A 25,353-nucleotide genomic window follows, 5' to 3' on the forward strand; every position below is an offset into this window, starting at 1 on the left:
AGACTGTAGGAAAAATAAACAAACAAAACAATAACAAAAAAGAAACCACAACAAAAAAGAACTGACAGAAAAGATGTATGTTAATATTTCTTCAAGTAGAACTTGATTGTATGCAATAATATGTGGTTTATGGCCACCTAATCATAACAACAGATTATTTCAAGTAATATTTTTAACTATTTGATATAGTACCCCACACTGATAACAATGCGGCTGCTAAGAAGCATCCCAACTCCAGTGTATTTCTACTAGCAAGCATCTAGGTTTCTTGAAATGTATTAAGAAAATATATGATGGGGTACTTACTACCTTTAAGAAGTTCATGCCTTTTTACAATATCTTCTGATAATTTCTCTGGTTAGAATGTATAACACCTGCTTAAACCTATCTTCCTGTTAGGGAGAGATGCACAGAGATACCTCATCAGAAGAGCTCAGCCATCTGAGAAAGGCTCATCACATTGAAGATCTGGGCCATAGCTCCTTTAAAATATTATGGTGGGAGGGTGTTATATTTCAGTGATAGTTTTGCTTATTTCCAATCCTTCTCTTCTTAGTTCCCCTATGCAATATCATTTCTTCCTGCCAATAGGTTCTCTTTCATCTCTTCTTCAAAGAGATATGCCTTCCTGGGAAGCCCTGCTGCAGCAGAGGAGAGTGGTTTGCAATCTTCCACTTACTGGGGAAGTAACTGACATGGTCCTAACATCTTTCTAAAATACCCTCCTTTTTTCTTTTTCTTTTTTCTTTGTTTTTTTTTTCATTTAAAAGAAGTTTTTGTTTTCATGCCTGTCATGCTGCTAAGCAAATTTATCAGACTTCAGCTAACAGGAATATGGATCTACATAACATTTTTTAACCTAACAGGTATGCTCTGAGTACCACAGAACACAGAAGTCTACGTAATGAGCAATATTTTATGCCCTTTCTTGGCAGCAGATAAATGTTACCTCCCACAAGAGGGAGAAATTATTGCAGGATGTCATTCTGACTATTTCTTCAGTCTCATTCCTCTCTTCAGAGAGGCTTTAGCCTGCTGCCTATTGTGAAACACTGTATGTATGTGTATCTATTAAACATGTCACCAAAAGTCCCATTGTGTTGTATTGCTACAGCCTCTGCAAGCTTTTCTTTAAAACGACAGGGTGTTTCCTATCAGCAGGATTGTCTAAGAAGCTGATGTCTGGGCTTCCTGGGTAGGCTCATTATTCTCATCAATCAGAAGCCACGGGGAACATTTTGATTTTCCAAGGCATCAGAGAGGATCTGGAATCTGTCACTAGAACAATTTTCAACCTGCCATTGGGAAACCTATTAAACCAGCAGAGATTTGCACACTTTCCATTGTGGTTCTTTCCCTTTGGCTCTTTCTTGGGGAGCTGCATAGTGAGTGGAAGTGAATGGAAAAATAAACTGAGACAGAAGAAAACTGCTGAGCTAATTGTGGTTGCCTGTGCTAAAGTGAATAATTTCTGTGAAGCAGTGAAAGGAGACTGAAACAACCATAAATCCCAGGCAAATAAATACTGTGGCAAGTAGACCTGCTTTCAGGTTCATTTTTCTTATGGAAGTAGGAATTGCATGTGATTAATGCTGGGATTATGCAGTGCAGGTGGCCTCCTGTGAACAGGGTGCCTTTGTCCTCTTTTCCATCAGTAGAGAGCCAGCCAGCATGTCTAGAAGATAAGTCTCCCCTAAAGCAGATATTTTAGTTGACCACTCCAAGCTTTTTGACCACGTGGACTAGACCTCATGGGCTAGGGGGAGACCCTGGACAGCCAGTTTGTGACACCTGGACAAACAGTTATTCTTTATAGCCTTTATAGCTGCATGCTCACCATGTTACAGGAGGTGAATGGACAAGACAAGCATTTGCCAGGGATTATGGACCAGAACAGCAACAGAAGTCCTGCCACCGCAGTTATGGTAAAAGTTGCCCCTTCTTTTCAATTGTGGACTTTCATAGGGTGTCCTCTAGGACTGGAACTGCACCCGTCCAAGTGTAGTTATAGAGATGTAGCTCAAAAATTCTGATTGAAAGCAATCCAAATTGTATTGCAGAGCCACCCAGTTGTTGACTACAGCTTTGTTCACTGTTTTGCCTTCATCTCTATAATCTTTTGATAGCAGATCATACAGATGACTGGCAGGAATGACAAGGTCAGATCCTTGAGGCAAAGTGTAGGTGAGACTGGTCTCTTGGATTCTCATTTAGTTGAAAGGTAATCTATCTACTGAGGTAAGGAGGGAGGGAAGAACAAAATAAAAAAACAAATCTATGCATTATAAATGAAGTAAACTGAAGCTCTGAGTGTTCATTTTTGACTCCCTTCATGGCCATTTGTATTCTACCACTGGATAACTTTTGGACTATTCAGTATTCATAGCTCACTGCTTGATATGTTCAGGCTGACCTCACTGGGATCCTTCCAACTGTATTTTTCTGTGATGTTTCAGAAAACCAACCACTGAAACTGTTAGGCGTCTTACTGACCCAAAAATACACCTCAGGCCATAGCTTAGTCCAGGGAGCAAAAATGCGAATCGATATGTTCCTTTTCATTTGTTTAAGATTTTGCAACTGAGTAGATATGAAGTGAACAGAGCTCCATGTCTGCTTTGAGCCTTGAGAGTTGAATTGCATCAAGAACTTTTTCACTTAGTGCAATGATAATTATGCCTATCAGAGATCCCCACTGCACCAGAAGGAGAAGAAATTGGCCTTTCCAAAGTTGTTATGATTTCTCAAGTACTTCTTAAGTGAACTTAGCATTAGTGGCTTGTTTACAGAAGTGAGATCTCTAATGTGTTTCCATAGGTGTGTTAGTTGATAAATTGTGATGGCTCCTTTGGAGTTATTCAGTACTAATGTACAAACACTGTATTTTATTCACACAGGTACTGTTTTGGTAAAGCATATGATACTTTCCTGGAAGGCTGTTACATTTTTACTCAAATTTTAGTAGGAAGAAGTCAGTCTTTTTTCAGCTGAAAGGATTGATGTGGTATTTACCTTGATTTGGAATTGGCATCTCATGTCTAATAAAACTGCAGGAAGGGAATACCCTGCACCTTTATTTCCGACTTGAAGGAGTGTAAGGCAGATATTAGAGGAATCTTTGTCCTTGTCTTTGATGAGATATGCAAACATCTGCAAGAAAACAACTTTCTAAAGTGAGAAATGTACTGTTTTACTCCAAAAACATTCCTAAAATAGCACTGTTTTCTTTTGTACTATTTTCAAGTGGATCAAGAGGTAGGTCTACTTTTTGTACAGGATCATAGTGGCTACTCTCTTATTGTAATGATGTGATGCAATGATAAGATCTTTGCTTCTGAAACAGGTGAAGCAACCTGGATTACTGTGGACCAGACCCATCTCTGCCTTTCTCATTTCCATCAATTGGATAGAAAGGCCAGGGTTTCCGTTAGGCTTGTGATTTTGGATTATGTAGTTTGTAATCTCTGTTGCTCATGGCAGTTTTGATAACTGTATGTTGAATTATAACAAACTCTACACTGGAATAGGCATCTCCTGGTTGAGGTGACTCAAAGAAAGAAGAAATTGCCAGCTTTTTTCCATCATGTATTTCAGAAAAACGCAGAGTCTTTGAGCAATATTGGCATCTACTTTCATTGCTGCTTTAATGATGAAGAGACGGAAAAGGGGAGATGTAGCATGTTATGTCTGAAAAGCTCGTAATATACAGATTATAAGTCTTGGCGGAAAACCCAGAAAAGAGCACAGAAGATCTGCCTGGGTAGAGATCTTGATAAGCACAATTCACACAGTCTACTTTTTGCTTTCTGCGCTTGTAAATTAGTTTGGGTCTTATACTCTGTCTCCAAATCAAGATAAATTTGGACATTAACTTGCTGATTAGATGACTTTACTAGATCAGAATAGTTAACATGGAGCTTGCAGTGTAAGACAAGGAAGGAGTCTACGTGAGGTATAGATGTCTGAGATAGGTATGTAAGCTCACCAAACATGGGTGTGTGCCTTGCCTGGAGCCTGATGTGACCTTGGACTCCCTTACTTGGTTGTGATTCAGGCACTGTAGGAAATGTCACTGATAAAGCTGTAGACAAGGAACTGAAGATCATAGTGGGCTTCCACTCGGTGTAATGGGAAGCCAGATATCCATCAAACACCAAAATATCTTTAAGCCGAAATCTGAATTTAGCCATCACTGTTGGGATTTCACCCTGATTATGATACATGCTCTTTCAGTCTATCTAGCTCATTTTACACTTTACACATAGTTAATTTGCTGGAGGAAAGTAAACAAGTTGGAGATGCAGTTTGATATTTAGATGAGGGAGTGGGAAAGCAGAAGCTCAGCTTGTATTTTGTCTGAAAGAATCTCACATACTGGTGTGTATTTTGGCTGCAATGGAAGACCAAGCTTGTGTCACATTAGCCAGAAGGAGTAATCTGCAGGTATCTCTGTAACATGAAAGAGGTTTGGCCCGGAACATTTGGATAAGAACTGATTCCTTTGGATATGATTCACAGTGCAATAAAAATTTACATATGAATGTATTTTGTTTATTGAAGACTCGAGATAAATATTAGTCCAAACTTTCCTGCCAAAGTATTGATTAAGTGTCTTGATTTCTAGGCAGATGAAGGAATCCCACAGTATTTACTACAATGTTTTTTTCTTAAGAGCAAATTCATCTTTTTTTTTTTTTTTAGCACCGTAACAGTAAGTAAAATGGTAGAGGTCAACTACTAAACCAGCCAAAAACTAATATGTGCACTGTGGCCAAGATAATAAAAAGTTTCTCCCCAGCAATATCAATAATATGATGTTAGTTCTGATTCTGAAGTGATGCTGCAAAATGAGTGGCCCATTCCTTTTCCAGTGTGATTAGCTGCAGATGTTTAGATAATAGCATGAAAGTCATGCTGCTGTTTAAAAACCCTGAAACGTCAGTTGCCCTATCTGTTCGGTCTAAATATGGCTCAGCCACAAATAGTAGTACCAAAACATCCATCTCCTGGGCTTCCTGTCATGTAAGGCAGGGCAAAATGAGTTGCCATCTTTTACTCTTTTTAAAGTGTAAGTTCTAAAAGGGAGGCTATTTTGACAGTAGTTACTGAATGCTTAAGAGAGAAATGTATTTTTAAAGCCATTTTTCTGGCCTATATACAAAACTTTTTACCTGCAGAATTCCCTCAGGGCATAAATGTTTCAAATAACCCTCTCACTGCTGCCTCTGACACCTGTGATTTAGAAGGGGAATTTCTGTAACATCCTCTGAGATCTAAGCATGTATATTTATGCAGCCCTCTTGAAGACAGGCATGAGGTGCTCTTTATTTGCATTCTGGAATGAGCTTTGTGTTAAAGAAGTTCTGCTGATTTGACTTAATTACCTTACCTGAAGCAATGGCATGTGGAAATTTCCATCATTCTTTGCTTGATTAAGAATGCCCAGGGTGTTCCTATTAATCTTTCTCTGCAAGTCATCCTTAGAAATGCTCTTCTATACAGCTTTTGCAGAAAAGAACTTTACATGACAATATTTAGGCAAATTTTTTTCAATAATTCTTTTTCTTTTTGAACCAGTAACAAATTGAGCAATTCTTCTGCTGGTTGATTTTGTGTTTCATTTTCCTGTGTAAAAACTTGATTGGTGTCAGTGAGGTACTAAAAACCACTGAAGGATCTTAGGAGATGGTGCTCCTATGCCTGAGGTGAGGAGGACTAAGAACTTACATTCCATCAGTTCAGATGCAGGATCTGTTTGGATATGTGCTCTGCAACCTTGCCCTTGCAAAATGCACTTTCATTTAACATTTGTACTTGTGAGATCTCACAGAACCACAGCAATGATGTTTGTGGGGACCCACTGAGATTGTCTAGTCTAATCCCTTTCTCATAAATGCATTAGACTAGACAAGTGGCATAGAACAGTCCTGTGAAATTCTGAACATCTCTGCAGAGGGAGACTCTACTTCCTCTCTGTGCATCCTTTAAAAAAAATTATTTTTCTTATGATTAAATGGTACTTGCTTTGTTTCAGTTTGTGCCCTTTTCCTCTAGTCCTGGGCACCATGGAGTGGCCTGGCTCTTTCTTCTTCATTCCCTTTCACAAACTGTTTATGCATACTACTGAGACACTCCCTGGGCCCCTGACCCTTCTTTGCTCCATGCTGAACAGTTCCAGCTTTCTCAATCTCTCTTTATATAAGAGATGCTTCAGCCCCTTAATCATCCAATTGACCCTTAGCTGGGTCACTTCAGTAGCTCTGCATCTGTTTTGTATTGGAGAGCTCAAAGCTTGGCACAGCACTCCAGGTAAGGTGTAGAGGGCTGAATAAGGGGGAGAGCTGGGTAGAGGGAAGAATAAGCTCCTGCAATCAGCTGGCAGTGCTCTTTCTAATGCAGCCCAGAAGTTTGTTGATGTGCTTTGCTAGATGCATTGTTCACTACAGCCAGAAAAATGATGGTTTGCCCTTGTTTTACATCTCTTAAGAAGTAAGGATCAAAAACATGTTCTGGAGCTTCAGCCACTTCTGAGTTCATCCTATGGTCTTACCTAGGGGTACTGGAAGTATGCTGATTTCAAGCTCCTCACTGATTAGTGATCACTTTGGCTTTCTCTGTCTTATCTTTATGTCAAATTAGATGTTATGATTGGGATGGGAAAGAAGACAAAAAAGACGCAAGCATATGAACAGATTCAGTTTTTCCTTCTTCTGAGGTACCTCGGAAGCTTCAGAAGACATGAGGACAGAAGTTCTGCTCCCTCTTCCAGCTTGCTCCTGTAATTGTAGTGTTCTAGCTGTATGCACATAAATTCTCTGGAGCCCCCACTGGTCAGCAACTTAAAACAGAAGCTGTTATCCAGGGGGTGCTAACAGTAAAGCTCAATGTTTAGGAAGACAAAGGAATTTAAAAAAGGTTTTCTATAGCAAAAGTTATGCAGGAGATTTGAATTAAAATGTACTGTAACGTTTCTCATAATACATTTCCTTCCAGTTCATTAACAATGGTACTACAAAGCAGCATTGTACCCATTGAGTAGGTGCCTTTGAAATATGGGGTGAATTGAGAGAGTCTGTGAAGTTCTTGGAGTTTATTCTTGCTCCAATAGGTGTTCTGTGTGTTGAATAGCTGTAAAATCTATTGCTTAACATATTCAAAATCCTGGACTTGTCTGGGAGAGAAAAGAAAAATAAGTCTGCAATTTCATTCTTTGCATGATGAACAGAGGTGACATTATAACTTAATGATAACCTGGAAGAGCGCTTAGAGGGAAAAAAAAATCATCTCTTTCTGCTGTTGAAATCTGGTTCTTAAGTAACTAGCATATTACACTGTCTGGGTAGCTCTAAGTGGAAAGAAACTAAAAGAAATACACTTGATAGAATACTGAACCCAAAGGAGTTTAATAATCAGCAGGAATGTTTATTGAGAGGAATCCAGAAATTAATGGGTCATCAGTTATTTATACACAGAAAACCTCCTTAGTGATGTATCTGCTAGTTGTATCACAACTAGACTGCGCTGCTTTTCTGCTTTCTATCAAATTCTAGCACATCTTGCTTGGCAATTTCAGTTAGCCTTTCTTGCATCCAAGGAAAGAAAATACTGATGAGGCTGAGTGAATTTGTTCCCAAAATGTTGAGGAGGCAAAATGATAGTAAATGCAGGCTAATGGTAGCAAGGGAGCACAAATATTACAGCTGGTTTGTTGTGGGGTGGATCTCTGAGTGTCTTCTTTTTCTCCACAGATTTCCTAACAGTTTGGAAGTATCTAAAGGCTTGCGATTAGCTTAGCTGAATGGAGACAGCCATGTTTATTATTTCCCACATGTCTAAAAGCTATTTATAGATGCTAGATGTTGTTAGGCATAAAATGATCATCTTCCCCATGCTCCTCTATCAGGCATGTAAAGGCACCATTTCTCTTTCACATTTTGGAGGCACTGGAGAGATGCTTTCAGCTCAGGGCTGCTTTCAGTTTAGAGCTCTGGGAAAAGAAGTGCTCTGGGAAAAGAAACGCAGGTGGAATAAAAAAGACAGAAAAGCCATGCAAAAGCTCACATCTTCACAAATTCTTTGGTGATTGTTAGAGATAGTGATCATTCTGACAACTGTCCTTGCAAGGGCAATTCAGGACTTGTTACCCTGACATACTGCAGACGTCTCTACCTGTAAGAACCAATATTCCACTATCTCCAGCCTGGGAAGACTAACTTGTAAAGCCTGTGAAAATCTCTTCCCCACACTTAACCTCTAAGAATGCCAAGGAATTACTATTTAAAAGGATTTTACCAGTTTCATTCCAGCCTAAACCCTCTTGAGTGGGGGAAATGGGGAGACATGGCATCATGGTGGTTTTCCTACATTTTTACAAGGCTGTCTTCCTCTTGTGCTTTCTCTAGGGGCTACCAAGGACATGGGAAAGATGCTGGGTGGGGATGAGGAGAAAGACCCTGATGCTGCCAAGAAAGAAGAAGAGCGACAGGAAGCCCTCAGACAAGAAGAGGAGGAGAGGAAAGCCAAGTATGCCAAGATGGAGGCTGAAAGAGAAGTTATGAGACAGGGGATTCGAGACAAGGTAGGGATCTGGCTTTCAGAACGCATTGAGTGACTTACAATGCTCAATGGAGAACTGCTACTTTCAACTGATTTGCACCAGTCCCCTGAACACCCAGGTAAAGCCACGTGATTACTCTGGCACAATGAGCTTTCTATTTTGTGCACTGCTCCTGGATCTGTGTACCTGATTAAACACACCTTTCATACTGAGAAGCACTGGAATATTGAAACAGGGAGTGAAGGTGTGAGGTGAAAACTGTTTTTCTCATCTTCTGTTAAATGCCAGTATTATTCCAAATGCTACAGGCTTCTTTATTCCTGCACATGTGCTCTCCAAGCTTACATTTCCCATTTATGAGAAGTGTCATCATTCACTGCGCTTCTGAGAGTTAAAGTCTATATCATTTTGGAGGCTTTATTTGTTTTGATGGTTGAAAAGGCACAATCTACTCAGCTTTTTATATTCTGGCTTCCACTACTCACAAGTAGGAAGAGAGGTTCAGTTACTTGAGGAACTTAACCATTGGGAACCAGTCTCTTCTACTGAATTTAATTGCTGATTCTTGGAATGTTACCATTTAGTGTGAAAAGAAAACAAATAATTGTGAAGATTCAGAATGAGACTGAAAAGAAATGTGTGAAACAAGTCTTTACTAGAGAAATTAGCTTAATCTAAGATAGCTGAAACCATTGTTACAATGCATTGGGTTTTGGGGATTTGTGCGTGTACAAAGAAGGCAGTTTTGCTTCCTCATTCTCAAGACCAAATCAAAACAGCCTTTTTAGAAAAACTTAATTTTATAGGAAGAGGTCCTGGAGCTCAGATAACTTGGAAACAAGCATGTCTAATGGTTGATGGAGGACTTCCTAATAGTGAAGTCCTGTGCTATGGTTTACATCACTTGCCAAAGAATAAAATGTCTGGAAAGGAGTAAAGGCTGAGTGCAAGGACAGAGTATGGTGGCTCAATTCCCATGGCATGTTCAATAACAATTTTAGACCAAAACCTGTACATTAAATGAGGAAGTCCTGCCCAGTATAAGAGGTATACCATGTGCTGTGCCTATAGTGCAGTAGGAACATACCTGGGAGAAAGCTTCAGGTCTCAACCCAGTGCTGAGAGTGCCTGTGCACAAACAAAACAATGACAACACGAGGCTGACCTTCTGACACAACCATTATGATTCAGGACAGAAGTATGAATAAGGATCTGTTGTTCTTAAGTCATATGGCATCTTGGAAAGAGGTATCAAAAACTGTTCTGCAAATAAAGAATTTGGGGCTTAAGCTTCTAAGAAGACATAGAACTTAATGTAAATCATCTGGCTCTGAATCTGCTTCTGCCAGACAAGGGTATTCATGTGATCCTCAAAGAGAGGGTATTAGTTATAAGGCAGACAGATTCAGAACTTTAACTTTGTCAAAATCTGTTATTTTGGGGGGCATATTTAGTGAGTATATATCCCTGTATTGTAACATTTTAATATAAATATGCTAATGTGTGCACTGCGTGCTTGCTGTGTTTTGTGCATTTCTAAGCATTGACATGGGTCTGATTTTGTCATTAAGAAGTGTGATGAATTTCTAGTTGCAGATACCTGGCCTAATGCCTTTTTCCAACAGTCACTATCTGCTCTTCTATGCCACTGAAGTGACAAGATAGATGGGGACTGCATTTTTCTTGATGTTAGATAAACTGTAATGAAAGGATTTAAGTCACCTGAGGCGTTCACTGTTACAAATCATAGGTGACCTTGACCATCATATAGATATAGAATAGGTTGCAGACAGTTTAAGGCTTGGTTGAAAACGTCTAGCCGATAGTTTCCCTGGGATATTGACAGTTTTGCTGAGTCAAGCTGAGTACTGGGTGTGGAAGTCTCTTGGAAATACTTTGATACCTGATCAATGTTGCTTTGAGTGGCGAATTCTGGCTGTGCATAGAGGGTAAATAGGGACACTTGGAGGAATGTTGTTTGACCTTAGTCAAAGCTCGTACTGCAGCTCTTACAGCAATGTGGTGGGTTACATTTGATATTAGCAACAGGGTCTTGTGAAATGCAGGAGCCCCATTCACTGGTTTACTCTTGTGGGGACAATCTCAGGTAGCATGGCGTTTGAAAGAGGAAGCTGTTATCTGCAGAATCAGAAAAGACAGATAAGGCTATAGAAAGGAGCAGTTTGGGATTTCCTTGTTTTGTTTTTTTTTTCTTTTTTCAGCTTGACAGACGTGAAAGAGAGAGATTGCTTTATCCTGACAGAGATCAATTTGATCAAGTATTGTAACTGGGTGACTAAAATTGTGAAAAAAGTTTTAAAAGACTAGAAAAAAGCAATTGGTTTATTTCCTTCCTTGTTCATTTAGAAATGACCTTTGACTTTTTTAACAGAAGTCATTTTCATTTCTCTGAAAACAGAAATGTAAAAGAGTAGAAAGCCAAAACACAGCTTCTATTTTAGACAATAACTGTTGTTAGCGAGTATGAGCTATATCCAAGAAGTTTTAAATGTTAGACATCTCTCAGATGATTTGTTCCTTTTTATGCAAAGGAGTAAGTAATGAGCAAGAAAATTGAGAATGTGAGTAAAAATAGAATATTTATTCAGAAGACAAGTTTGAAAGTACAGCACTTGGATCACAAACCCACACCCATAGACACACCCTTAGTATGGCCCAGGCACTGCTCAGAGCATAACAGCTTCATGAATCAGCTAGTATTGCTCTAGGCAAGGCCAATAGAAGCAACTGATTTTTCATGTTGTTTTGGACTTTTTACCTTGGTACTTCAAAAAGTGTCATGAATACCATCTCTCTTCTATGGCTTCAGGAAAACATGGGAGCCATGGTAGAGCTTGAAAGGAATGATGCAGTACATATGCTCCAGCTAACTTCTGGTTCTTAATCCACTCTGTTAAACTGAAGTTACATATGAACTCAGCCAACATGGCAGCTAGGCACAAGGAATCTTCAGGGTAATGAAAGAACAGATTATGCTGCAACCAAATATTTTTTCATTAAAAAATACAAAACGTTTTTGTCTAGACATAATTTTCAAGAATGACATTTGGAGATGACATTTTGAATTTTTTTGGCACCAGTTACTATCTGACATTAAAGCCAGCTCCTTCCTAATATTAAAGTTCAGACTCTGATACAAAACTGGATTGACAGTGTGTGAAGAACTTCCTCCTACCCCAATACCTATATATGGAACTTGCTTTCTGGCCTGATCCAGGTCTGACCCAGGCTTGATCTGAACGCTGCTGCTTCATACATCTTCTGGACTCTTCCACAGCTGTCTCTGGAGAAAGGTGCCACAGTCAACTGCCACAAGACTCCTGAGGGGCCTTTAATGCCCCTGAGCCAGATGAGTCAGGTTCTGATGCCCAGATGGTGGGGCAGTGAATAGCTAATATCCCTTTTAGCTTGATAAGAGTCAAGCACCAGAACTATCAGCACGCCATGCAAGAGCAGCCATCTTGTTTCCAGTGCTCTTGGGTTGAATATCCTGCTCCATAACCTTGTGTTATATACCTGCATACCCAGGTATTTATTTACTTTTCTCACTGTAAAAATCCCTAATTACTTAATTACATAACTGTTTCCTCCGTTGTGGTGGGACGCAGGCCTGAGAGAGCCCTATGACGTGCTTTGTAATTAACACTCCACCTATTTTGGCTGCTAGTGAGACAATGCCTGTGATATGGCTTCCTGCAAATCTTATTCGTGCTTTGGAAAATGGATATTGCTGAGTGTGCACTGAAAGTTAGCAAAAGCTTGGGACTGTCCTCACAGTGATGGGTTTGAATGAGAAAGTATTTAAGCATGGTTCTCTGTTCAGATGGCTCGGCTTCAAGACAGAATTCAGGTTTGTAGTAGCTATTGTACACTCAGTTCTCAGTGTAAAATGGGGTAGTGCCTCTGAGCTAGCTTGCTTTTGACTAGCCTTATGTACTGTAGAGAACAAAAATGAAGTTTAGTCATATTGTAAAGAATTTCTGTCCTGAAAGCTGAGCCTGCAATCTGCATGAGAAGCACAAACGTGGCAAAGAGAAAATTCAAAATCTGGAAGAAGTTGCCTCTACGAATGTAACTTACCTTGTTGGATGCTGTTTAAAAATTGTGACAAAGTGCTTAGTGGCACAGTCGTGTTCTGTTTGTGCTACTAGAAACCACACTTCTCCCGTTGTGTGCAATGGGCTGAACTGCTTGTTTAATAAGCAGATGTACAGTACTTCATCTCTGCCATGCCAGCCTCACTTACTAGGCAGTATCCAAATTCTTCTTCTTGTTGCTGTGCTTTCTCTAACATAGTTGATTAAGATACCTACAAGCCCTTTACCCAAGTTAGATATATCTCCCTAATTCTTCTGAGATTTATTTGGAAAGCGAAAAAATGTTTGTTTGCTTTCTATATTCTGAGTTAAAAAAAAAAAAAGTACATTATGTATTTAAAGCCCTGGTGGCAAAAGAATGTTGATATCTCTTTGCATCAGCTGGCCCTGGTATGCAGCACTTGCTTGTCTCAATGTTGGCTGGCAATGAGAAAATGGTGTTGAGAATTCTGGTGTTCGTTTCTTCAGGCAGCATATCAGACAATAGGAAAATGTGCAGTCCTTGCTCTGGTTAAGTGTGAGTCCATCTGTCTCTTGATTAGAGTCATTAATTCTTAGCTCCCATTTGGGCTGTTAAATGCTCTCAGTAGATTAGGAATTTTCATCTATAGGCAATAAGATTCTCTGCAGTACTTGGAAATGTCCATGTCCTATGAAAAGCATGAAAAAGTCCTGTTCTTTGAAGATATTTAGGACTTCTGTAATTTCAGTATCTCCACAGTTAAAGTTAGGTGATGTCAGAATATTTGGATTACTGACAGTGAAACAGCCTGTCTGATCTCTTCCCTTTTAAATCATTGGTATTAAACCAGTGATGTGAACTTTTAGCCAGCATGTGTGATCTAATTAAGCATTAAGCTGTGGTTACTGTTGTTCAGTGTGAAGATATTAGAAGATTTTCAGAAATACCTGTGTATTACATGAATTGAGAGATTTTATTCACTTGAGTCTTTTTGTGCTTTTGATAATTTCAAAAAAACCCAAAACCTACAGCAAAGAAAAAAAAAATTCCTTGCTTAGTTTAGGTTAGTGCTGGTACTATCTGTGCTATAGACAGAAGAGTATTTACAAGTGCGTCACAAGCACTCTGACTATGAGAAAGCAGTAGATCTGACTATGATACTCCCAGTGTGATGCTCTGTAGGACAGGGATTGTATTGTGCATTCACAGAAGTAAGCTCTTGGGTTAACATCACTAATGATGATGACCAAGCAGAATTGCATTTTTTACAACAAATTAATCATGGGTTTCTCTGGCTATAAACTGCAAGGACATGTCCTGAAGTGTTTAGTGCATATCTAGACAGATTTGATTCATTGGCTATTGAGGACTGTGAAAGCTGGATAAAATGCAGGCAGAATAGAGGAAGGAAAGGACATTTGCAGGGTGAGGTGACTGAGGGGAAACCATACCACTGCAGGTCATTTTCATACTGGCATTTGGAGGTAGTAAAGATGATAAAGACAATTTGGACTGTACTAGACTTCCCTCCTGCCAGAAATTCTATACCAACCTGATCCATGCAAGGATGTTCTGGCCAGCCTGTGTTCTCTCTGAGCTAAATTCTCAAAGTCTCATATCACTTTTCCCCATAACATTGAGTAAAAATCTTTAGTATGCTATGCTTCAGAGTAAAGCCCTTTAATATCTTACTAAACTAATCTATTTTTCTTCTCTAGCACTCTCAGCCTTTGGAAATATGCTTGCCAGGTTTGCATTTCTGCTTTGTATTTCTGTAAAAGTCTCAGTTGGTTATGAGGCAGGTGACAGTCTTTTGGAAGAAGACTGACAAACTAATCTCCAATACCAGAGAGCACAACTAGAAAGCTGAGAGTTAGCAAAGTTATCTGGATATGCCTTAGTTCAGCAGCATCTCTTGAAGGCTGAGAGAGAGAACACTAACCTCCCAGATGTGCTTTTCAGCAGTGACTGCTGTCCCAGCCAAGGAGCTTCAGGGCCAGTATTAAACAGTCATCTTTGGACTGATTCAAAGAAATCTGTACTTAGCTAACCCTTGCAATTTCATCTTTATATATCCATGAAAGTTTCCAGGATATGCAGTATGTCTTTGTCTTCATGAATCCAGCCACATTTATAGAATTCCCTGGGAAGTCTGAATGAAGGTGTATTTGCAAGGTCTTAACATTAAAATAACTGATCTTCTCTAGTGGAAAAATCTTTGTGGATTCCTCTATATGTTGTAGGTTCAGGCCATTTTTTAACATTAGGAAAAAGGAAGCACATTTCAACTCAAAAACAAACTGACATCTTCTTCTCTCCATCAGTAAGATCTAGAGGTTCAGTTATTTAGAAGAACTCAGCATGTTCAGTTTCCAGCTGCTTATTCCCCCATAAACACCTAAGGGTTCACCTGCAGCTCTTTTTGTGCAGGTCTACTGTAATTTCATTCCTATCTTTCTTGCTAATCCAGATTTACACCAGTAGATGTCACTTTGGATACTTGCTAACTAGATCCCATTGGGTAATACTTCTGAACTTACTGAAATGACTCTTGAAATACAGCCTTTTTTACCATTATGCACTGATTGGGTTGCTTTTAAAGTTATTCTACTGAAATCCTCACTTAAACTACTTCCGCCTTACTGAGCTGGTTGGCAAAACCCATGCACATTGCTGGCACGAGGCTTCACCAATTCTGGATTGAGTGCAAAATAAACCCATAGAGGTGACACGCAGTGATTGGTGCTGCGAAGACTTACGAGTGGTGTCTCAAGACCTCCTGGCTTCTTGAAATATGATCTCCAGACATTTGGCTCTGGCTTGTAAAAGCAAGAACAGTGGAACCCCCAAAATGGGGTATTGCAAGTTCTTTTCCAATACCATTGTAACTGAGCATCTGTGTCTGACCAGCCATCCTATCAGAGGAGCTGTTCTGTCACCTCACTGTCCAATACACACCAGGATGGCATGCAAGGATACTCCATTGCCATATGATCCATTCGGAAACAAATATCCAGCATTTACATTAAGAAATTCTGTCTTTGTAACAAAAATCTCCTCAGCCCTCCATCAATAACCATCAGTTACTTATTTATGTTACCTCCAGAGGAAAAGTGGGAAGGCAGTAGCTGTTGCTAATTTTTTGTCTCATCGCACAGTATCTCTACAGTTTCCCTTGTGCACTTTTTTCTGCTGGTTAAACTACTGCTTAAGGAGTTTGGTTTGGAGGTTTCAGGGTTTCTTGTTTTTCTTTTCAGAGCAAACTGACTACATTGCAGAAAACAGTATGCACTGTATATTGTCTGATTTGAGTGCAGATACAAAGAAATATGTATGTAGGAAGAGATTGAATAGATTTTATATAATTTGAAAGATACTTTTTCTTTGCACATGCAAATGGAAGAAAATGAGCACAATGGGAATGTTTGCAGTGTGACAAAACCTTTATTTGTTCTAGTTTGAGTGGCAGTGTGCATTCACCTTTTTCCATGTGTAGTCGATAGCCTGAGAAAGTGCAAGGGTGACCTGCCCTTGCTCAGAGGACTAGCAGTGATTTGCAAGTGGCTATGATTGAGTGATTTGAGCTATTGCAAATTTGTTGGTAGCATTTACAGTCATCCTGTCACTGACAGATCAAAATAACTCCATGAAGAAGGAAGGAAAGCTTCCTATATGCTTGCTGAATCCATTGTTCCTTCGTTGCAAGGTCTGCAATCTTCCAACATTGTAGACACAGCCCACAGTGTGCCTCAATTTTGGCCATTCATTCTTGCTAGCTTTCCAAGGCAGGAACTTTCCAAGCCCGTAAAAATGGAGCTAAGAAGAAAGTGATAGCTGGTCTGTTCAGTATATTTCTGCCTGGATTCACTATGAAAAACATAATAATATCACTCATCTCAGGAACATAGCTCTATTTCTGCCTTTTTGATGCTTCTCTGCAAATGCAAGTGTAGCCACATGGTGCTTTTTATACACACCAGCCAGCAAGACCTAACTATGCACAAAATGTTTTCTTTCTCAAGACAGCTCCAGAATATATATTTTGAGTATATGTATAGCATTACTGTTGGTGAATTATAGGTGGAGAAACTGAGTCATGGGAAATGGAAGCAACTTGCCCAAAACCATGCAATGGCTGAATTGGAAACAGATTTCCAGAGCTAGATGTCTAGGGTGTAATCTGATCTTTATGAAAATGGATTTTCTTCTCTTCCTCACAACCTAGGCACTTTCTCAGGCAATAATTCATGACAAAAGTTTAGAGTGTGGAAGCAAAGACCATTTCAGGCCTTGTTCCTCTTGCTACTACTCTCTGGAAGTGGCTGCATTGCCCACACTCAGCCACTTGGAACTTTCTTAGCCAGCAGAGCCAAGACCATCTGGAATTTAGCTCTTGACTAAAACAAGGGTATCAGCACATCACTTTGTACCCATAGGCAGAACATCTTATTTCTTTCTTTCTTGTTTTGAGGAAAAAAAACCTATTCTTTTTTCAGTAAAAAAGCCCCTTAATCAGGATGGTGTAAAATTTCACTAAGTGACTGGAGGAACTTCTAAGTACTTTCCAGCACCTCCCCCTCATATTTTTTTTATTTGTTTAGTCTTTTAATGTAGTTAGATCTGTTCTAGGTCATGCTGCTTGTGTCAATCTCAAAATGCAGATGGTATGGAGGTAATTTAATCAGTACTATTGTCTGTAATAAGTGCAGCTACATCATTACATCATTTTTTTTCTCTTGTACAGCTGAGCTGTGGGGTTGCTTTTTTTTTTTAATGTCACGCTAATTCAAGGACTGTCAAGGTCATGAAACAGGATATAAAGGTCTATTCCATTTTTGCTGCAGCCAAAGGACTCCCACCACTGCTTCAAATCAGACATTAGCCACCTTATGTTTCTTATACTGGCAGTTCATTATCTGAATCTTGAATGAACAGATAACTTACCAGGACTTAATGAGACTAGTGGAATTACACCTGCTTGAGAAATCAGCCTGATGCCTTCACAGTTCTGCTAATGGATACATCATTCTTTGCTGTTAAAAGTTATCAGAGCCAGACGCAAGCTTTGAAATGCAACTGCTTCCTTACAGCAAGATGTGACTTCATGCTGGCCTCACTGTAAAGTTATGCGTCTATTTTGACATTGCTTGGAGTTTCATCAGCATGGAATTTAAGACTGTCAGAGAGAATTAGTCACCTTGTGTGCCTGATAGAAGATGGTTAGTAGAAGGCCAGATCTGAGTTTGGGCAAATCTGAGTAGTTTGGGGCATTCTCTGCTTGTGGTAGCTGCATAGTCTTTGCCTGCCTTTGCAGTGCATTCCCATGGGCTCTTACTGCTACTGGTTACACTGAGGAAAAATGGAGAGTTTTTATATTGTCTCAATTATTGGAGGAGATGGTTCAACATAAATAATATACATGGAGGAAGATTAAGGTAGCAAATGAAGCCAAATGCTATCCAATTGATTTATTACAAATTCTAAGCAACTAAGGAACGTGGGGAAGGTGGGAAAGTTAGTGATAGTAAAGAGAGAAATTCCTAGTGAACGGTTTACAAAGCAGGGATAATTACCACCAAGAATCCAGTGACATCTCATTGATCCATAGGGAGGAGCAAGGTGGTCAGGGACATCTCGTTGACCTGCATGGCTGCAGTTTGGTGGAGGGGATATCCGTTCTACCTTGTAACTCTTCGGGTTTTTATCCTATTTATTGTTGCCAGGGGTAGCAGTTGGTTGTCAAGGGCACTTCTGTTTGGTTCATCAGGGCTTGCTCTTGTTGTCAGGAGCATTTATGTTTTGTTCATCAGGGGCATTGGTAGTTGTTAGGGGCACTTATGTTTTGTTCATCAGCGGCAGCAGTATGTCTGTAGTACATTCCCCTCCTGTTGGGTAATCAGCAGTTGATAACACAGCTGCTGCATGGTGGGCTGCTAGGTATGCTCGCTGACTGCATGGTGGTCCTCTCCTCTGAGATGACACCCATAAGCCAGTTTGAAAGCCCAAAAGAAGCAACAGCTAAAAAGGTTTCTCCTGTTTGCCTAGCCATATATGTTTCACTTACTGCTGTGCTCATGGTCCATTAATGGTTTAATCTCAACCATTAACTCCAAAAGCTTGTTGACCAGGCTATGTTTTGGATGGGTGCTGCTGAACAATTTTGAGCCAAAAATTGTTCCAGCTTCTTACATATTCCTCTCATTGTCAATTCATATGGCCTTCTCGAGGACCTCAGGACTCAGGAGCTCCCTTCCTCACCGCCCAGCTTTTAGGCAGTCCTGAAGTAAACTTAACTTATTCTTACCAGACTACAGTGCAGGATTTCCAGTCTGGGGGCGCGGACCAGGCCAGCCCTCTTGCTGATTTGGGAGAAGGTCTGTGGCCTTCTTCAGATCATGCTGAGGAAGATAGAGAGTTTGCTTAGAGAAATAGCACCATGTCCATGAAGCCTCACCTCAGCCTCCTCTGCTTTGGCCTGAACAAACCAAGGGAACTCAGCTTCTCCTCCTATATCTTGCTTTCCAGACCCTTCACCACCTCTGTAGCCCTCATCTGGATGCTCTCTAATGGTTTTATGTCCTTCTTATATTGTGGTGCCCAAAACTGCACAGTGCTTGAGGTGAGGCCACACCAGCAGCCAGGGCACACTGCTTAGAATACCTCACAAACACAGCTTCTCAACATACCAGAAGGAAAGACACAAACGGCCCAACGTTTATAAGAAAGCAGTTGAAATTAAAGGTCCCATACACAAAGCTAGAAATGAAATGGAAAGGACCAACTGCACCCTGGGGTGCACCAGGCTCGGTACCGTCAGCCAGATGAGGGGAGGGGATGTCCCACTGTGCTCTGCAGCCTTACCTCTAACACTGCCTGCAGGCTGGGTGCCACAAATATGGAGACAAGAGAGCGCCTAAAGGAGGGCAACGAAGATACTAAAGGGTTCAGAGGGCAAGATGTGTCAAGAGCAGCTGCAGTCCTCATGTGTGCTCAGCGCACAGCAGAAGAGCTGAGAGGAGCCCTCATGGCAGCTGCAGCTCCTCACAGGGAGCAGAGGGCAGCGCTGAGCTCTGCTCTGTGTGACAGCGACAGGGCCCGAGGGAACGGCATGGAGCTGTGTCAGGGGAGGGGCAGCTGGGGGTCAGGGAAAGGATGTGCACCACAGGTGGATAGAACAGGCTCCTCAGAGCAGTGATCATGGGTGGTCCTGTGTGGGGCCTAGGTGATCCCTGTGGGTGCCTTCTGATATTCTGTAATAAAAGTAGCAAAAAGATATTGCAGAGAAGCAGGGGTTCAGCCTCATTATGTCTGTGTGCTTGTTCCAGCTGCTTATCTTGCTAGAAAATTCACACTTGCTATCTTCACATTTACTGTGCTGTGATGTTGTTATCACAGATTTCCATGCACTGCAATTAGGAGGGGCTATTAGGTTTGTTGAGACAGCAGGAAGCTAGCAAACTGCCTTCAGTGAGTTGAAGAGGAGCACCTCCACTTTCTGCAGTCACTCTAAAATCAAATGACAGACAAGACCTTTCTGCTCCTATATGTTTTGAGTTAGTTTAGCATAACATCGGCTTTTAGTTCAGCTGAGGAATTGAAGTCTGTGGCTTAAATTTAGCTGAATTTTACTCTGGAAGTGGGGCTGAGAGATTTATGAGAGCAAGACATCTGGGATATTCTCCATCTGCTTGGTGTCTATTCATACCTCCTGACCTACTTGCCACTACTACAGCCCTTCTCTATTGTGTTTGTGCTCCTCATAACCTCTGACAGGGGAGATAAATGTGAAAATTTAAAGCAGCAACAGAGAAAGATTATTTATGAAACAAGTACAGATCTCCACAAAGCCTTGGTGCAGAGTCCTTGGGAATTGAATGGAATTGTTCCTTGATCTCACATGTAGACATTTAAACCTGAGGTGGCTTACTAGCCCCGAGCTTGCTTTAATTAACTTCTTAAAGTTTGACAGTGCTTTATAAATTAAGAAGTAAAACACCAATGTCTTCTATCATTGTGCCAACTAGTCTTCCAGTCTTTTCAAATCTGTCCTTTCCAATTTAGAGAGACAGTTCTCATTCTTGTGTTACTTCCTTCAGTATAAGTGGCAATAATTCAGATATTCTCAATTCTGCTGTGTGCTTTTGTTCTTCGTGTGCCTTTCTCCTATGTCATCTTGAAGGAGGAGGCAGATTCCAAAGAAGGAGCTGAGGACCACAGATAAAGCTGCGCACTGCAAGAGAGTCTTTGTGTTGAAGTCTTGCTGGGATGTCTGATGTATGTGGACAGTGAGACGACCATGGACTTTCATCTCTTTATAACCAGTTGAAAAGGGTTCATTTCATTTCCCCGTAGAGAGAGGATGCATGTTCCTGTTCTATTTCTTAGAGTTTGTTGCAAAGGAAGATAATATATTGTTAGATTTCAGTGCACAGAGAAAATTTAGTCCTTTTCAAAAAAACTTTGTTAGGAATGGTGATAAGGACTTACCTACTTTTGGATGAATGGCCATTCTTCTGTGATTCAGACTGGGTGTTTGGCAAATGGTTTGGGGGTGATTCTGTGCTGCCACAAGCTTTAGAAGTGTATGTGGGTGTTGAAGAATGCAAGGAGCAGCTCTGTGGCTTCACTTTAGACAGGTAGTGGGAGAACTTCAAATCAGAAACTGCCAGATAGGGCTATTCCAGCTCCTGCAGGGGATCTGATGCTGTAAGGGAAAGAGAAGAAAGCTGGCTTAGGGCTGCTCTGCTCTGGAGGCTCTTTCTCTTGACAGAGTTATGTGATCCCTTGTTCAAACTTTTATTTTCTCGCAGATTTAGCATTCAGCTTAGTTTGACAGGCTTACTAAGAGTCAAGGAGAAAGCCCTGTCACTTACGCTGGTTGTAGTCTGCCTGTCACTCTGATGTGTCACATTAGAGCCTGTCTAAGAGGCACCCTGCACCCTTGCAGCTGGATCACCACTCTTTTCTTTGAGATCTTTGGCAAGAACCTCTGAGTGAACTTAGCTGGCAAGTACAATCACAGTAGTTGAGGATTACTCAAGACACCAACATTTTTATTGATTTTCTTATCCCACTCTCTAGTTGAAAACTGGTGCTATTTACACTGCATGGTCGATTTGTGTTCACAGCACTGCTTTTTATCTGTGTTTGCCTCACAAATGCAAAATAGGATTAGAACATGAATAAAAAAGTAAGACTCTGTTCTTCTTCCACTGACTGATCCTAGGTTTCCGAAGGGCAGCTTCTCACTGCAAAATACAACTACTCCTCATGAGTAAACTTGGGATTTTGAATACTGAGAGCAATTTCAGCATTCTCGTACTGAGTTAGATCTGACCTGCCTGAAAATTCTTTGTCTTTTTAATTTAATGATGCACATAACCAAATGAATGTAAGAAGTTCCAATAGTTTGATCCCATTAAGCTGACTTAAATCTGTTTAATGTAATTATGAAACCAGAATGTTGATAAAACTTAGGCAAAAGTTTTCATGCTCAGTAACATTTCAGCAGGTGTCACTAATTGGACACTTTTGAGACCTACATTTCCAGTGACTTTGATATCTGTGGTGATTTTCTTAGATAGGTCACTCTGAAAGTAATGCCTCCTATTTATTTACATAGAAAATACAACAGTTGCAAAGAGCACAGTAACACCACTTGATAGAGCAAATTCTCAGCCACAAAACATTCCTTTTCAATACAGTCAACACCATTAGCTCTGCATTTTTGCCAGTGATGAACAGGAGCCTACATCCCGTGCTTGTATCAATCTATACCAGCAGAGGTAGCCCAATGCTTCACATCTGCTACGATTGCTAGGCATTATTGCTAGGAAAATATTGCCCATGCAGTCTGGCTTTCACTGTGCTCACAGACACTGTTTCCTCTCCAGAAACACTCCACAAGCACTGATGAATGTTAGTGGGTGAAGTTTTGTCCACACAGGGGAACTCAGTGACCTTTGCTTCATATGCACTTTCTTATCAGACACCATTGTGTCAGGCTGCCCCTCTGCTGCCATCTGCTACATAGCAATAAAATTTAATGAAATATTTGTGGGAAAGTTCGAACTCTACTGCCATACCACCAATAGCTGCCTCTGACATTGTGGGCCAACATCATAAAATAGGAGGCATTCCTTTTGTGGCATTCCTTGCATATAATTAATGTAGATAGTGAAATCCTAGCAGGAGATGGTATTTCATACCACCTCCCTACTGTGTATATCTTAGCAAGTATCTTAACCACAGCACAATGTGAATGAGAGTACTGGTATAACCATACTGGCTTTATGAACAGTGCCAACGATGTCTATGATTTACCATCTGCTCTTAGTAAGAATATCCAGAACTGAGAACATATACTTCAGGCTTAGTGAAAGGATTCTTTTGATGGATATAGACTGTTTTCCTTTTAGTGGCCTGAAGTAGGAAGAAACATTATTATTGAAATCCTGGAATTTCCCCATAGCCTGATGTAAAACACTGATGAGGATCCAGCTATTAATTTACAAGAGAGTGTGTAAGTCAGGTGTATTGAGGCCACTGTATTTTGTCTGTCTGATATTACCAAACAGTATGAAATTGATTCCCGTATCTCACATGTACACACAGTAAGCTCTGAATACACAACATAACACTGCTTTATTAGAAGAATTTCTTGATATTTACAGTGATGGCTCACAAATAACCTTGTTAAGCTCTGCACTATTATGTGCATTTCTTTGTACAAGATTCTGACAAAGAAGCCTGAAATACAGATTTAAAACCTTTGACACAGGTAAGCATTCTTTGAAGGAATTTGGGAAGAACCACGTGGGACAAAGCTATGTCTCTTCCCAGTAAAGCTATCTTGCAACAGAACTTCCCCAAGCCTTTTGTAATCAGAGCATGATTGCAAAGTAAAGCAGTTGCTTGGAAGATACTAAAAATGTCACATCTCCTATAATTAAAATCAGAACTGAAAGCTCTGAAGTGTTGACAAAGTAAAGTAATAGTTATTAAAGCACCAGGGTCTTGCTAGGAGAATTTAGGTCTCTCAAGCTTTACTGTAATCAAGGGCACAATGAACAACTTCACTAGATGAATTAAAAATCAAACTGGAAGCTGCATCATGGGATGCCTATGTAAACAGACTAATGCATAAGATGGTTCAGAACTAAGAAAAGGCTACATTGGATTGATTTATCATGATTTTAATTAATAAAACACAGTACTACTTTCATAAATACAATGAAATTTGTAATCTACATGTTTTCTAGTGATCATACTTTCAAGCACAGCTCTCCTTCCTGTAAAACCTGCCAGTGTTGCTTGCAGTATTCTCTTCACCACGCAAAAACAAGATAGTTTACAAAATCAGAACTCAAAGGCAAGAAATTCAGTTATGTTGAGTGACTGGGAGAATTTTGGTCCCACCTGAAAAGTGCACCATGCACTTGGTTTTAGTCTTATCCCTATCACGAGGACACTGTAATAGAGGCGTGCCAAAGTGAGAGGAGAAGACACAGAGAGGAGGTGTGGTGTGGACTAGCTTTATGCAGAGCCTGTCTTCCTCCATGCTCCTTATAAATTTGGTTTATAATACTGCAAGGACTTGTCTAGCTCCTTTCTTAGCCAGCTACCTTCAGCTGGGAGGCAGAACGTTTTTGGAAGATGATACTACAGCTAAGAGCAAAACACTCTGTGTGAGAGAAGTGCCATTATTGATCTTGCTACAGATTGCTGTCCTAATGATGACAGCAGAGCTTAAGTTTGTCACGGTTTCCATCACTCACATGCACACAGTGTTCATTTAAGGAGCCATCTCATTGGAAAGACTACCAGAGCATAGCAAGAACAAATACATACAAGCTTCTTCTGAGTCCATGTCCTTTTGTATCCCACAGCAACCCTTGCCTCTCACCCCTAGAGGAAAAAATGTTGAATCTCAATTAATTCAAAGTCACAGTGGGTTGCTGATTACAAGCACAAACAAGATAATCATGCATGGCTTTTTCACTTCCCAAAAAAAAAACAAAAACAAAAAAAACATTGAACAACACATTATATTAGCGACAGGTTAAAGTGACTGACATTTTTATTTAAATTTAAAGAGCAGTATTTAGTTTATTTAAATGCAAATCTATGGATTAGTACAAGAGCTATGATATTGTTATGGTAATCACAATATTTTTCATGTTTTCCACTAAAAGACGTTTTTCCATTTCTTTTGTTTCATTTTGTTATTTCCTATTCCCTGCATGTCTTCAATACCCCATAGAAAAAAAGCTCTTCAGTATTCTCTTCAGGTTCCCATTCTATAAGAATTGGAGCATTCTGATTCTTTGTTAGCCAAGGAAAGTATTCTTACGGAAAAATGCAGGGTTGTTTTACCATGTATACTGCACATACTGCAAAGGAAAAGGTTTGCATTAATTTCTATGTAAATATTTAAACTCTTTCTGTGTGAGTTTGCATGGATGAGTTGGTCATTTCTGGTTTGTCTTACCTAAGATATCAGCCCTTCTGCTACATGACTGCTTTTCAAACAGTCTGTATTTGTTTTTTGCTCTTGAAACAGTATCACTGTTCGAAGAAAATTTTAGAACTTGCTATTATATCTGACATGATCAGAAAACGTTCACTATAAATTAAATAGGTCTTTCCTATGTCTTTTGTCTGTTTAAGCCATAACAGAACATAATTTTTATTAACTTCTAGCAAGGCACAAAATA

At 40.1% G+C, this 25,353-nt stretch overlaps 1 protein-coding gene across 1 annotated transcript in view; it reads left to right on the forward strand.

The window, feature by feature from the left end:
* CPLX1 (complexin 1) overlaps positions 1–25,353 on the forward strand; it is a 540,694-nt gene that overhangs the window by 488,939 nt on the left and 26,402 nt on the right. The window contains exon 3 of the mRNA XM_019610129.2: positions 8,403–8,578. Within this exon, the coding sequence (XP_019465674.1) occupies positions 8,403–8,578 (176 nt within the window). The remainder of the gene's footprint in view (positions 1–8,402; positions 8,579–25,353) is intronic.

This window comes from Meleagris gallopavo, chromosome Z (genome assembly GCF_000146605.3).
Source record: "Meleagris gallopavo isolate NT-WF06-2002-E0010 breed Aviagen turkey brand Nicholas breeding stock chromosome Z, Turkey_5.1, whole genome shotgun sequence".
NCBI classification, from domain to species: domain Eukaryota; kingdom Metazoa; phylum Chordata; class Aves; order Galliformes; family Phasianidae; genus Meleagris; species Meleagris gallopavo.